This window comes from Martes martes (genome assembly GCF_963455335.1).
Source record: "Martes martes genome assembly, chromosome: 3".
Classification (NCBI taxonomy): Eukaryota; Metazoa; Chordata; class Mammalia; order Carnivora; family Mustelidae; genus Martes; species Martes martes.
The window spans coordinates 128,416,536-128,431,558 of record NC_137890.1 but is presented as its reverse complement, the minus strand read 5'-3'; the positions used below and the strand labels follow the sequence as shown (position 1 = coordinate 128,431,558).

The 15,023-nt window shown below is 41.4% G+C and overlaps 1 protein-coding gene and 1 long non-coding RNA gene across 3 annotated transcripts in view; one reads left to right on the top strand and one right to left on the bottom strand.

Annotated features, from left to right (window-relative positions):
* Positions 1–11,968, top strand: part of ITGA6 (integrin subunit alpha 6) — a 76,749-nt gene extending 64,781 nt beyond the window's left edge. Inside the window, exons 24-26 of one of the 2 annotated variants that reach the window (XM_080798593.1) lie at positions 4,162–4,287; positions 7,498–7,623; positions 9,765–11,968. In XM_080798593.1, the coding sequence (XP_080654719.1) occupies positions 4,162–4,287; positions 7,498–7,605 (234 nt within the window). In that variant the 3' untranslated portion in view covers positions 7,606–7,623; positions 9,765–11,968. The remainder of the gene's footprint in view (positions 1–4,161; positions 4,288–7,497; positions 7,624–9,764) is intronic. The other variant, XM_080798592.1, reaches the window with a different exon arrangement.
* LOC308339684 overlaps positions 8,656–15,023 on the bottom strand; it is an 84,744-nt gene continuing 78,376 nt past the window's right edge. Inside the window, exon 3 of the long non-coding RNA XR_013966553.1 lies at positions 8,656–9,872. This is a non-coding gene — a long non-coding RNA (uncharacterized lncRNA). The remainder of the gene's footprint in view (positions 9,873–15,023) is intronic.

Genomic DNA, 15,023 nt, shown 5'->3' with positions numbered 1-15,023 from the left:
GGCCTTAGATGCTCTCTGCCTGCTACTCCAGCCCACCTCCCTGCCTCTTACCAATAAGGCATCATGAGGGATTGTCATCCAAGCCAGAGCCTCCCCGAGAAGCTCTTCTCTGTCCCTCTGACCAAGGCAGCGGTCATAGCTTTCTGTAACTTGAAACTGACAACCTGGAGAATCACTGGGTATTTAAGAGCTGGAAGAACACCACACTCTCGAGAGGGAAGGGACAGGAAGGGACAGACATTAATAGCGCATTAATAAAATGTCTACAGTTTATTGGACTTTTTATCTGTGTGTAGTCATGTAAACCTCAGAATGACGAGGTAGATGGACTCATTTTCCAAAGAAGGAAGCAGGTGCAGCAGGGGATGCCTGTGGGGTCCTGTATGGAGACCTGTAAACCCGTCTGGTTTCAGGGCTCCTGTTTTTAACTCTGTAAGTCCCCAGATCTCAAATTCAGATGAGAAAACAATCCAAGGAAGGTTATCTCTCCTTCAGGGTCACAGGACTGGCAGACATGTGGAGGGGAGACCAGACGGTGGGCTCCTAAGTCCTCCTCGGGTGCTCTTGCTGGCTAGAAGATGATGGAACTGGGGTGCTGGTAACCAGTCTAGTGGCTGGGTCACACAGGAAAGTGAGGTTCTCTTGGGCCTTTCATGTTGGGGCTTGGAGAACTCATGCCTGCTCACGGAAATTGGGATCCCTGCTGTGATCCTGCTTGGTTTAATAATTGGTAGGTACGTGAGTGGATTAATGTCTTGTATCTAGAGTGCATTTATTTTGCAAAGAGAGACATTTTCTTGCCTCTAGTCTTCTGGTACCTCTTCTATTGACTGATTTCTGAGCAACAACAGCTCCCATGTCCTACCTACAGGTTTCTTTAGTATTTTAAAGTGTACTTTTTCTGGGCCTAAAGATTTAAGCCTAATTCAAGTGTTACGATGCTTTCCTTTCTTATTTCCTCACTTATTGTGGGTTTCAGTTGTGTCTTTATCTTGGTTCCTCTGTACTTTCCAGCCCGAAGATCATCTTTCTTTGGAGAGAGAAGCAAGGAGGTGGGGTTATTCAGCCTTATCTTTTGGTCTTCATATTAAAACTTCCCTTTGCTCTTACTCTAATCCTGGCTTTAAAAGAGAAGAAAAAAACCCTTTTTGTTTCCTTTATAACCCAACCAATTTTAAGAGTTTTGTGTTCACTTCTTAATATGAAAATTATAACACATTGTTAGAACAAAGTCCAATAGAACTGGTCTCCTAACTAAACCAGATAAAATGGTTACATTTTAGCACCAGTGAAATCCATCCAGTTTACAAGCACTTACTAAGGACACACTGTGTGCCTTCCCTGCACGAATGATAGAGAAGCAAAAGTAGTAAGATACGCCTTGTGAGCTGTTAAGAATTTCATGATTCACGTGAACCAGGAGATAATTGTTGAATTGAGCCGAGGAAGGAATTGTTTATTGGTTGTATTTCTATATCCCCCACTTCATTCCTAAGGAAGGTGGAAAAGAGTATCTGTTTCCTGGCTGCCAGAGATAAGAGAAAATATGGTAGGTCAAAGACACAGCATTCTTTAGGGCAATGTGATTTTCTTCTTTCAGCTCTAAATTTGGAGAATTTGAGATATGGATCCTTTTATAAGATGAGTTTCTGATACGAGCAACACTCACTAAGGGAATGAGGTCTTTAACATAGTTTTGTGAAAGACATGAAAATACCTTCACGGAGTGATTTCTTACACTGATGTGCAGTAAGATTAGAGGGTATGACGTTAGAGTGATTCAGGGCAACGATTCTGGCAGTGAGCAAGTGAATGAGGGGTAAGCCCTGCTCACTCATGATCGCACTGACTCATCAGCAGAGCTTTGGCCACGTTTCCCCTTCATGGGCACATGATGGATGAGGTTCACATGCTTAGGTCATCCCTACAGAAATGCCTAGATTTTAAATCCCCTCCCCCCCGATTGTTTTTGGAGTTGGAGTAATTGCTACTCACCTCAACCTGTCACTGTCCATTAACAACAGCTGCTGTGGCAAGATGTGACCAGGCTTCCGAGAGCTCTGGGCAGTTGGTCACCGTTGGCCTCCCCTGACCCGATTCTGAGGCTCCCTCCCCCTTTATTCCCAGTCCCCGCTGGAGAATGACCATCCTACAGGAACAAAACTTTAGTTGACAGTTTCAGGAAACAAAATCTCAGCTGACTGGCCTTCCTCACCTTCCTGGACTACAGTGTGGCCTTACACCCAGCCTGGGTTTGTGGAGCACGTCTGTCCTTTAAGTGTGTGGCTCTGCCCCTGGCTTCAGTCCTCTTTGATGCCCAGTGAGTTGTTCTAAAAGGCTCCCAAATCTGGTTTGAATGGTAGCCAGACTCGGGGCTAGACCTCCTGGCTGGTTTCCATACACAATCTCCCCCTCCCCCACCTCATACTGTTGGATTGCTGCCATTTATAGGAATGGTTTTCCCTATTACCAGCCATTTGAAAGGCTCTGGTACACGGTCTGATTATGAAAGCTCATTCCCCTGCCATGGACCATTCTCCAATCTCCACTTCCAGGTTTAACAGAGCTTAGGCTTAAAAATGAGGATGGCAAAAAATTAAAAAAAAAAAAAAAAGAAAAAAAAATGAGGATGGCCCTTCCAGGTTGTCTCCTTGCCCCCAGGACGTACTCTATGCTTCCTTCTACTAGATGGGCAGAGTAAGTGATAAGGAGCTGGCTCATTAGTGGTTTTGTTTGGGTTCACAGTAGGGAGGCTTACTGATCCCCAGTGCCCGCTTTTATCACTGTTTCCACTGTTCTTCCTATTTCGCGGATGCCCCTGTGCTAGACCTAGTCATCTCAAGAAAGGGTTGTTCTAGCTTAAAGCTGGGGTGCCTGTCGGGGGAAGGGAGGTGAGGGGAAGTGAGCCATGGGGCACCCCTTCCCCGGGGGTAGGGCTGGTTGGCAGTTTGAGCCAAACCTCACTGAGAGCATAACAGGAAGCACAGAGGCTGATAAAGGTGTTAGAGTCAGGGGAGCGGGCTGAAAAGGGACTTCTTCGCTCTTAAATGTTCCCAGAGAAGCAGTTCTCTTGCTTCAAAGTATATTCTAAAGTCAGATGAGTTGAGAAGCTGTTTTCTAGTATAAGTAGAAAAGGAAGTATTTTAGTGAAGACTTTCTGTTAATCAAAGCAGAATGTAGGCAGACATGGAAGCCTTCTTAGGCAGCATCCCGGACGAACAGTACTGGACTGAAACCACTTCTCAGAACTTACTGGCTCGCATTTTTTGTTTATCCTTCACTTTACATTCTCTTAAGTCAGAAATACCAGAAACTCAAACTGGAAGCTCTCTACTCTATTAGCTTATGAAATCCTATTTGTAGCAAACACCAGGTCTTTCAGGAGCTTTGAAAAATAGTCTCCTGGGATTATGGAAATCCACTAAAGGCACAGAACTGAGTTGCTGCAAATTGCCAGAAGCAACTTTTTAGATGTCTGAATAAACACCACTTCTGTTTAATTGGTATTTGCCAACTATCAAATGTCTAGAGCTTAGGCTTCTCATCAGCTACTGTTTACAGCTCCAAGTCACCTCTGAAAGGGTCTGCTCTGTCCAAATACACTGTCGGAGAGCACGCACCAGGCCGTTTAAGGAAATCCTATTGTGCGAGACAGTCCTTCATTAGACATTCTAAGGGGAAGTTACCGTGGTATCAGCGTTGCAGCTCCGTCCCTATTTTCATTTTTCACAACATCTTTAAAGTCCAAGTGAGGAATATAGGCTACTTCTACATAAAATGGCCCCTTTATTTCCAATACTGAAAACGAAAAGGGAAGGTGATTGTTCTCAACGAGATACCAGGTTATACAGATGAAGCAAGATGGGCTATATACTGACGAATGTTGAATCTTGGAGATGAAAAAAAAATGCTTTATTACACAATTACTTCGATTCAATACAAAAGTTTTAAAAAGATGAGTTACCAGTAATAATAATAATAATAACTTTGTCAAAACGCAGTCCGGCATTTTCCAGGTTCTGGGAAAGATCTCACATAGGAAAGGCATCTCATTCCTCCATGGGCTGCATTGTTCAAAATGTGTCTGGAAGCAGACGTGGAACTATAAACTCCTGGTGTTCTCACCTGCCTTACAGTGGTGCTTGCTTTTATGCCCCATAGATTCGTGTGACCGTGTTTCCCTCCAAGACCATCGCTCAGTATTCAGGAGTACCTTGGTGGATTATCCTAGTGGCTATCCTCGCTGGGATCCTGATGCTGGCTCTCTTAGTGTTTATACTATGGAAGGTAAGTCCTATTTGGCATTTGAGTTCTAACGACCTAATTTTTATCTCATGCTTTTTAAAAGAGTGAATTTACACTGATAGAATCTGTATATTCCTTTGTATTGCTTCCCTTTTCTCAACATTTCATTATGAAACTTTGCCAACATGAAGCAAACTTGAGAATTTTACAATGAACATCTGTATATCTACCTCGTACCTGAAATTTAAAAGTATTTGTATATTATAAGGAGTTTCTTAAATAAATTTTGGTGTTTATCACATACCTTAGCATGTTTGGCAAATACCAATTTTGGCAAATACCAATGCTTCAGCATCATCTTTATCTAAAATTCTGAATCGAAGCCGAACTGTTGGCTGTCACATTAATCTGAACTTGTATCCTTGTTAATTTCAACTTCTGTAAAGAAATGTTCAAGGTAGCCATGGGGGCTTGTGACAGCTGCAACTAGCTTAGGAACAGAAAAGCATGCAATTCGTAACTCCATGGCAAGGGGGTCCTCACTGCCTCTCTCAAACATGAGGAAGATCTGGGTTTAATATGAAGTTCTTCATTAGAATTTGGTCCTGCAAGTAAAATTAGTATCTTCTCCTGGATTTCTACCAATAAACAGTCTATATTATAAAAATGTATATATGAGATGGATGCATACTTTTGTTGGCAAAGATTATGACCCATAGAGTTTGGATTATTCTAAGTGACTAACGAAGTTTCACAGTCCCTTATTGACAACTACAAATTGCAGAAAACTCTGAAAGCCGAAAGTTCATAATGACTTATTTGGCCGCAGAACTGGACAACATGCGAAGAGAAGCTATTTGTATTCTTTATCCTTTATTTAATGGTTCTGCTGTGAAACTAATAATGTTTTAGTTAGAGTAGCTTTATGCATGCAGCATATTACTTTCCTAAAATGCCAAAATTCTAGATTTCCACACCTGTCTGGTCCAGAGGATTTTGGATTAAATGATTATAAACCTCTACCAACAATCTCTAGGATCAGACCATCTTTATCCTTTCCCTCGGATCCAAAAGTATAATTGACAAAGATGCAGATACTGTCACTTTCAAATATTGGGCATATTTTTTGTGTGTTATTTTTCCAAGCAACTGCCTTTTACCAGTCTGAGCGAGTTTTCTGGTGTTCTCTAAATGTGTGATTTGGAGCTTGGTGACTGCTCACACCAAGACTCCTCCCTGAATTGCGTACTGGCCAGTCTTATTGCTGACATCCCCTCCAGGCAGCCGGTTTCTCTGGTCAGCACAGCCAGCCATAGGAGATGCTCTAAAAATTATTCTGGTATCAAAAACTGATTTTGAAATTTAGTATTTGAGGATGGCTTTTGTGTGCTTTCTGGAGGAGGTCACAAGGATAGTCTTCTTCAGAGCAGGTCCTACTGGCAGTCTTTAATGAGGGTGAGACATAGCTGTAGGGCGAGAGTTAAAAAACACCCAAGCTCTATAATTTTAGGCAAATCATTTCATCTTCCTGGGGCACTGGTTTGCTTTCGCTTTTTAGTGAGTGGACTGGACTATATAATCTCATGGGTTGTTTGTAGCTCTAAGGTATCCAGAACTCACAAGTGAACCCTAATCAACCTCCTATGAACCCTACACGAAGACCACTTTTATTACTTTACTGATACTCTTCTTTCTCAAAATGAACTATGCATTTTTCATGTATTAAAATCATGGAGCTTAAGGGCCAGAAAGTACTCCAGTTCAGTGGCCATTAAACTGGGTTTTGCACATCCACATAGGTGCCAAGATTAAGCTAGGTGGTGCAGTTAGGGCCAATATCCCCACTTCAGCCAGGGTCATTCTGATGTTATGTGCTTTATTTATTTGACAGAGAGACAGTGAGAGAGGGAATACAAGCAGGGGGAGTGAGAGAGGGAAAAGGAGGCTCCCCGCCGAGCAGGGAGCCTGATGGGGACTCCATCTCCAGACCTCAGGATTATGACCTGGGTTGAAGGCAGATACTTAACGACTGAGCCACCCAGGCGCCCCTGATGTTATCTGCTTTAAATACTAGGATATTGCAGAGGTTTTTGTTTGGAGGTAAAGAGGAAAGTCCTTCCTTCAGGCTGGTCTCAACACCTTCATTTTGCTAACAAGGATGCTCATGCCTGTGAATGGTAAGAATGCTGCCAGCCTGGAAGCAGGACGAGGACACTTGGTTCCCTGTCGACCCACATGTGTTACTGCAGGTTGGCTGCGTGTGTTCACTGTGTATTAGATGGAGGGAGTCACAAGTAGGCCTCAAGATAAAGGGTAAAACTATCATAATGGAGCCGTTATGAAGCTGCACTAGCCAGCGGGACACATGTGGCTACTGAGCACTTGGCATGTGGCTGTTGCCACGAACATATTTTTGATTTAACTTTGAATACCCACACGTAGTTCGTAGTTACCATGCCGTACGAAACATCTAGATTTTCACTTTAAGGAGTGGCCAGACTAGGAAGCAGAGTTTTCCAGGAGGGCAGACTTACTTGAAAGCGGATTCCAAAGGTAGTTCCACAGCCTTACAAACAAGTAAATAGAAAAGGTCCTCCCTCGTCGAGTGAAGGAAATGATAGTAAAAAGGGGAATTACGTCTCTGTGTTGATTGAGAGTGACCTAACCTGAGGAGCACAGGTTCCTACCACTTAACGGTTACCTGGTGGGTTAGAATTTGGGAACATGACAGCTGTCATTCTTTCATGATGGTGTATTCGAATTTATATTACGATTTACCCACAAAGTCCTCAAGTAGACAGCAGTTGTTCCATGAAACCTCCTGTGAAAGGCAGAAAAATGCCCTATTTTATTTGGATTTATGCTAAATCTTGGTGAACTTCTTTGTCGCAGAAAAACTGCAGAAGTCAATCTTTTACCTATTTTAGAGTTCATATTCTCCTGCATGAAGAAACCACCCAAAGCTACAATCAGACGGATATATGATTTTCCTTTTAGGATGATTTTTTTGTTCTCCGGATGTTGGTTACAGATGGAAAAACCAATTAGCAAATTAATGTCATCCGGTTTAAGTATCAGACCAGAGACCCATGGTAATCAGGTCGGTTTGGCAGCTGTTCACTTCTGGTTGATCCATAAGTGGTCTCTTTGTAACAAGCTATAACTAGAAAACAGGTTACAATCTGAGATTTTTCTTTTGTTTCTCTTATACACAAAACTGTAAAACTGACTAAATACCTTGCTTCCTTATAGTGTGGTTTCTTCAAGAGAAATAAGAAAGATCATTATGATGCCACCTATCACAAGGCTGAGATCCATGCTCAGCCGTCTGATAAAGAGAGGCTTACTTCTGATGCATAGTATTGATCTACTTCTGTGGTAATTGATCAATGTTTTTTCATTGCTAGCTGTGGGACCCGCTATGGTTGTGGTGGCTAACTTTAAGAGCAACAGCTTGCTGTGTGTGTCCCATTAACAGATGTTTCCAAATGTCCACACTGGCTTGCCTTGCTTGGATTTGTTTTATTTCACTTGAAAGCTCAGTTTTGTTTGTGTTTTAGAAATGCACAAAGAATCTTTTGTTGCAGGTGAGTTATTTTGTGTTGTTAAACGTCACCCACAGCAATGAAGATGATTGGAATCTATGTACACACAAAAGGAGGCATTAGACCTCCCTAGGAGCCCAGTTTGCCATGTGTTGTCAACCCAGTATATAGCATCCCACTTGGAATTTCAGAGGTGAATAAGAAATCACTGCAGATTTCTTGTCCACTTTGGGATTTTCCACAGATAGAAGCTTGTGTTGACTGCCTAATTAACCTGTTGCATGTTGGAAACATTGTGTTTCTCTTGAGAAGGCTTCCTTACTCTCGTTTCTGATCTTGCTATAAAGTGATGGGGGAAGGCTTGGAATGCTTTTGTTGCTCAGAAATTGTTTTATGCTCGCTAAGCATGCGAATTCCTTTTCCTGCATATCTACTACGGGTCAAAGACCACTACAACAAACTATGAATGTGTTGACCTGGTGGACACAATGGACAATTTCAGAAGATCACTCTTTACCAAGTGACCTTCATTATACAAAATTCTCATATGAAAATGCTCTGGACAGTTATGGTTTCAATATGTTGTAATGGAGTTTGACCTTGTTTCATGTTCCTAGAGATCTTATTCAACTTTGGGTCTTGGTTGATTTTAAGTTCGTGTTTTGCTTCCCTTGTTTGTAAATCCATGGAAACAGGAATTGGTGGTAATTCCTTTTTCCATTTATGTGGGCAGGAGGGGATGGAATTATTCCTATAATCCCTTTCCATGACACTGTCACGATGAATCCCAACCTTTCCATTTCAGTTCTACATACCACCCTTGACTTCCTCCTTTTTTTAAATGAAGCAAGAACCACATTTTGTAATAGGTATTTTGGCTTTTTGCACAAAATAATAAAGGAGTCCAATGTGGAAATGGCCTTACAACAAAACTTCTTGGTCCATTTTTCCTAATGATTTAGTGATGACTGAATCTAATTTTACTTTGCCCCATGACATTTTTATAACCTCATTCAACATAAATGTTCTGTTCCTATTACATGATACACATTAACCATTCCAAGTATCTTCCTCATCCTCCTCCTAGCTGCATTTTAAAATCAAAACACATCTTTTCCATGAAACATATTTTATTCATTTAAAATTTTCAATTTGATTAAAAATTTTCCTGATATGTTCTCCATAAAAATCTACTTTGGATCAGATTGAATATTTTTTTAAAAATGAATAAAATATATATTCATAAATAATTTAAGTGTAAGTGTCTTCTGCAAAAAAAATATTAGGGGTGCTCTGAAATTCAATGGCATACTTTCCTCAAGTTCTCTGCAGTACCTGATTGATTTTATTATAGGACACAGTTACTACAGGATTTAATGAAACGGCTTAAATTTGGAAGCACAACAGGAAATCCACACAGTGTAAATTACCTTATAGCTCATGAGAGATGTATACTTAGCCTCGGAGGAGAGAAGGTTCTTAAACTGACTCATTTGAACACTGGCATAGTCAAATAGTAATCTGTAAAAATATTGGTGATTTGGTTTCATTTTGTTAGTGAGACAAGGACACAAAATAATCTTTAGTTCGTGGCCTTTAAAAAGATTGTTCTTTAACATCTATTCTAAAATTGAGATCTTTTTAACAGAGTATTGTGATTATAAAAAATGGAAGCACTGTTCCAGAGCTCTGAAATTGTTAGTAAAGAGGTAGCTTACTACATTGTTATAAAATGTAAAGACAAGATGGAAAAAACGGACTTTCCTTCTAGTTTTACAGCTGTCTTCTCTTCCGCTTATCCCCAATGGCTGTTGTCTTTTCAACCTGCTTGTTCCTTCTTAAAAGAAACCATGTCTTTTTTCCCTTCGTCCAGAGGTAGGCATAGCTGAACAGGAAGCTTAGATATTCCCATTTTGTGCACTTGCTTTTCTTGCAATCCTTAATTTGTTTCTGCTTCTCTCTCCCCTTGATCAGTGCGGATTCTTTAAACGCTCCAGGTACGATGATAGCGTTCCCCGATACCATGCTGTGAGGATCCGGAAGGAAGAGCGGGAGATCAAAGATGAAAAATACATCGATAACCTTGAAAAAAAACAGTGGATCACAAGGTGGAATGAAAATGAAAGCTACTCCTAAGAGGGGCCAAAAAAAGCTTCCCAGACCCAAAATGCTTCTCCCCGCCCAACTCCGACATCTAAGTGGACTTGCGAGCCTGCTCAATCCCTGAATATTAATTTCAGACAGACTACGCCCAGTCCGAACTTGGACAGTTTTCACTGTGGACGCTGACGTGTAGCCTGGGGCTCTCTGGTCTGGCACAGCCGAATTTAAGACTGTTGGAATGGAGTTTTCTTTAACTGCCTTAATTTAACTTTCCGGGCTGCCTCTGTTTTTGGTGTGGCTGACTTGCCTGTGCCCCGTTTGGGCTTCCCCCACGGTGCTCCCGCCCTGTCCTCCCCCTAGCATAGCTGAAGACGGCACCGGTCACGGTCACTGCGCTGACAGGCCAGCTGCGCTCATTGGCACTGCCTCTGCACGCCTCCCTCCCCTAGGACTGGAGAGCCGCAAGGGAGCAGCAGGAAGCAACAGACCGTGCTCTCAGGTAGCTGTGTTTCACTTCAGAGTGCTACCTTCAGTGCAATGTGCAATAGGTGGTGTTGCCATTCTGCCATCTGTCCCCATTTCCTAGACGTGTGAACACTCCTCCCATCAGGTAACATAGAGCTTTCACCCTTCCTGCTCAGACACACAGGTGCAACAGACTTGAATGCTACTTAGACTTACTTGTATATGCTATTTATTTTTATTTTTATTTTTTTTACAACCGTTTTGTCATTGACAGGCCAAAGATTCTCCACTTTACCCTTCCAGTTGGATTGAACAATCAGAATTAGAACACGGGAGGTCATGGGTTTGAATTTCATGCAAAAAAAAAAAAATCCTTTGTAAGTTATTACATCTCCCTTCCTGACAGCCCTCCCCCCCTTCTTCCAGACCCAAACTGTTTCAGAAAGAGTTAAGTGTAAGATGCTTAATTTTTATCGGACAGCGCATATTTTTGAGTTTAGAGCCCTGTGTGAGGTCTCCTGCACCCTTTGTGCTGTAACTTTCAGGAACTCTTGAAAATAATGGGTTGGTTTGCTGGACTCGGGTGCGGTGTAAGCCCTGCTGCCCACACTGTACCATCAGGACTTGAAAGAGAGGGTTGGTGCCTATGGTGGGTCCAGACGGATCCAGTGCGAGACTACTGAGTATCTGATCCCGGAAGTCAGAACATCACGGCTTTTATGTTTTTAAATGTTGGAACCATTTAATTAGTGAGTCAGTGTTCTGGTTTTTGTCTCCTCCCCTATCTGTAGTCCCCCACATCACTTTGGGACTGCGCTAACTACAGTTTTCAATGGTTTTAATTATAAAAATGAACTGGCAGAGGAGGAAAACATTTCTATACATTCAAGAGACAATGAACAAATAGGAAATCCGAGTTTTTTAAAATTACTGTACTTCAAAATGTTAAGTTAGATGGGGAATAATAGCAAACAGGTGCTAATTTGTTGGAACAAAATTGTTGCTTCAGAGTTTTTTTTCTTTACAGAAATTGTATGCTCTGAAGATACTAAGGACATTATTCTCATTGTACTTTGGAACTTTCATTCACAAAGATGGTTTGACAAATGATACTCTGTTTACAAAAATTTCTCTAAAACAGGTCATACCAGTGTTTGAAATCTAGGTTTCTTGCTTAGGTAGGTACCTTGTAACCCAATGCACTGGCTTTATAGGTTGCCACGGAGCTGGTATTTTGAAAGTGTCTGTAGATCTTTGTTAGAAAACAAAGAATGTCCTAAAAGGGAAGAGGCAGAAGGCTGGTCCAACAACAAGGAACATCGTGGTGTTTATTGTTAAAAATGTCATCTCAAGTCAAGTCACTGGGTCTGTTTGCATTTGATACATTTTAATACTAAGTAGCACTGTAAAATTATGATTAGAAAATACCTGTGGATATTTGTATAAAAGTGTGAAATAAATTTTTTTATGAAAGTGTTCATTGCTTAGTAACACAGCATTATATATGTGAAACTCTAAAATTATAAATAACCTAATTGTTTTTTTATTTAATGAAGGCTAACTCAAGTTTTTGAGATTTTATTTTCTTTGATTGAAGGTTTTCTTTTTTCCCTTTGGGCTCTACTGTTTGTTTTCTTTTGACATCAACTGACGTCAACTGATCTGAAAGATGGCCTTATTTGAGATCCCTACAAATTGGGAGATGTCGTTTAGCAATGATACCATGGCACGAAGAGCAAGAGTTCTTATGGCAAAGTTGCTCTCCTCTGAGAAGATATGTTGGATGTGAGAGCAGTTTGGCTGTGGCACTACTGATCACCAAGGACTGATGTGGTAGAACTGACTGGCCTGAAAATATTTTCTTCCCAAAGTTTTCTGTTTAGATTTATAAGCAATTTTATGAATCTTCTTTAGCTAGATTATCACATCTAAATGAAACTAAGGCATGGAGATAGAGCTCAGATATTATAGCAAATAGCATGCCCTGTCCCGAATAAATTTCCAATGTAAAATGTATCATCTGTCTAGTAAATTAAGTAATAGTTTTCTATTAAGTATTATATAGTGAATCTTGGTTCTTTGAAGATCAGACAGGTTTTACCACCCAAAGAAACGTGATGGGTACTTTCTAATGACAGACCAGTGTGAACCTTTATTCACAATCCCCTGGACCTACCCAGATTAATGACTACAATCTGTAATCACCATCATTGTTCCAAGTGTCCGTGGCTGTACTTGGACTATGGCATAGGTTTCCTGCACTGGACATCATGGCAATACTTGATAGGATTATATCCCTTCCTCTCCCTCTTAAAAAATCCTACAGGAACACCTAGGAGTGACAGTAGAAGATAAATAGGAATATCCTTGGATCCATTTACAAACACTGACATTTTGTTGCTGGTTGCACAGTCTCACACTGGGTCATGCCTTTGGGGCTGGGACTGTTGTAGAATGTGGGGCAGATATAAGCGGTAATGCTTTAAATTGTCCAGACCAGGGAAGTAAGGGTAAGATCAAGCCTTCTACCCTACATGACAACATCGTAATGAGAACTGACTCCTGGCACACTACCTCATGAGAGGACAATGGGGGAAGACAGATTGCGGTTAATAGACTGTTCTGTTTTAAAGGAAGAAAAGAGTAAAATTGAAATGCTCTAGGTGCCTGGGTTCCAGATAAGTACAACATGAAGGCTGAGAAAACAGAAACTTATGAGAGTTGTGATCAGGAGGGATAGCATAAAGTAAATGGCTGAAGGCAATTCCTTAAGACCAAAGGGTAGGGTCTAATCATGGTTCAACCACTGAGGAAAAAGCAAGGTTCAAAGAGATGAAGAAAATGAACTTAAGAAGGATCTCAAAACAGGAACTACCACAAAAAAGCCAGTAGGTCTCTGTTCTTCCACTAGTTCCTGTTTACGAGCACGGGGCAAGTGAGTGTTTTTTCTCCTGTACCTTTAAAAAACAGGTTTTGCTGACTCTGAAAGGCATCTGGCCCAGCTGTTAGGATGGGGGAAAGTGCTGAACACCAGTGGTTGAGGCCAGGTCTGCAGAAGCGTTAACGAACAGACCCCAAGAAATCTAGAAGAAAAGCTGTAGAGGGATTCATGGTTAAATCCTCTAAGTGAATTAGAAGACAGAAATCAGGAAAAAACTGGTCTAGCACAGTGCAAGGGTAGACCACATGCCACACGACACATAACCAACCAGGGAATGGTTAATGAGGACACCGGAGTGAAGGAGTCAAGTGCAATTCCTGTAGAGTCAGTAGAGCTTAAGGGCCTCAGTCACTCTTCGCCCTCTCCCCCAAGCCATCTCTCAGACTGTTCCAAGGAAACAAGCAGCGACAGACCCACATTAGCAGAGGTCAGATAAAATTTTACTATTCATACTTCTAGAACATTCACAGTCTCAAACTACAGGGATAGCATGTACTACTTTCATTATCCAGAGCTTAGTGCATAAGTAAATAACCAGTAGATAGGTGTCAGTGTTAAGATCCTGTCATTGTGGGGCGCCTGGGTGGCTCAGTGGGTTAAGCCTCTGCCTTTGACTCAGGTCATGATCCCAGGCCCCTGGGATTGAGCCCCCTGCATCAGGCTCCCTGCAGGGAGCCTGCTTCCCCTCTCTGCCTGCCTCTCTGCCTACTTGTGATCTCTCTGTCAAATAAACAAATAAAACCTAAAAAAAAAATCCTGTCATTGTGAGGTGTGCCTGGGTGGCTCAGTCACTTGAGCATCTGATGCTTGTTTTTGGCTCTGGTCATGATCTCATGGTCATGAATCCAGACCCGTGCCGGGCTTCATTCTCTCTCCCTCTACCCCTCCCCTCATGTGTGCTTTTTCTCTCTCAAATCTTAAAATCCTGTCATTGTGAAAGAGACAGGTGTAGTTTAATAACTGTTAGATGAATGGAAAAAGAAGATATGGTATACATGGTCTATGGAATATTATGCAGCCATAAAAAGAGATCTTGCCATTTGTGACAACATGGATGGAACTAGAGAGTATAATGCCAAGTGACATAAGTCAAGAGAAAGACAAATGCCATATGATTTCACTTAGATGCAGAATATAAAAAAGCAAACAAAGTAGAATGGACACATAAACAGAGAACAAACTGTTGGTTGCCAGAGGGGAGAAGGATATAGAGAGGAAACAAGAAAATCATAAAGGAGAGTGGGAGGTACAGGCTTTCAATTTTGGAACGTGTAAGTCACAGGGATGAAAGAGACAGCATAGGGAATATAGTCAATAATGTAATAGCATTTTATGCTAAATGGCAGCTACACTTGGGTTGAACATGACAATATATGGAATTGTCTAATTACCATGTTGTACACCTGTAACTAATGTAACACCGTGTGTTAACTGCACCTCAATAAAAAACAAACAAGGGGCACCCATCTGGCTCAGTCAGTTAAGTGTCCAATTCTTGGTTTTGACTCAGGTCATGATCTCAGGGTTGTGAGATCAAGCCCTGTGTCAGTCTCTGCACTGGGTGTGAAGCCTGCTTAAGATTCTCTCTCCCTCTGCCCCTCATCATCTCTAAAAACAACAACAACTCCAAATTCTCTATTACTACAGTCCTTCCTTCCCCAACATCTTTTATATGGCCTGTAAGAATGAGAGAAGGTCTTAAACAAAAGTACTATTTTCTTTTG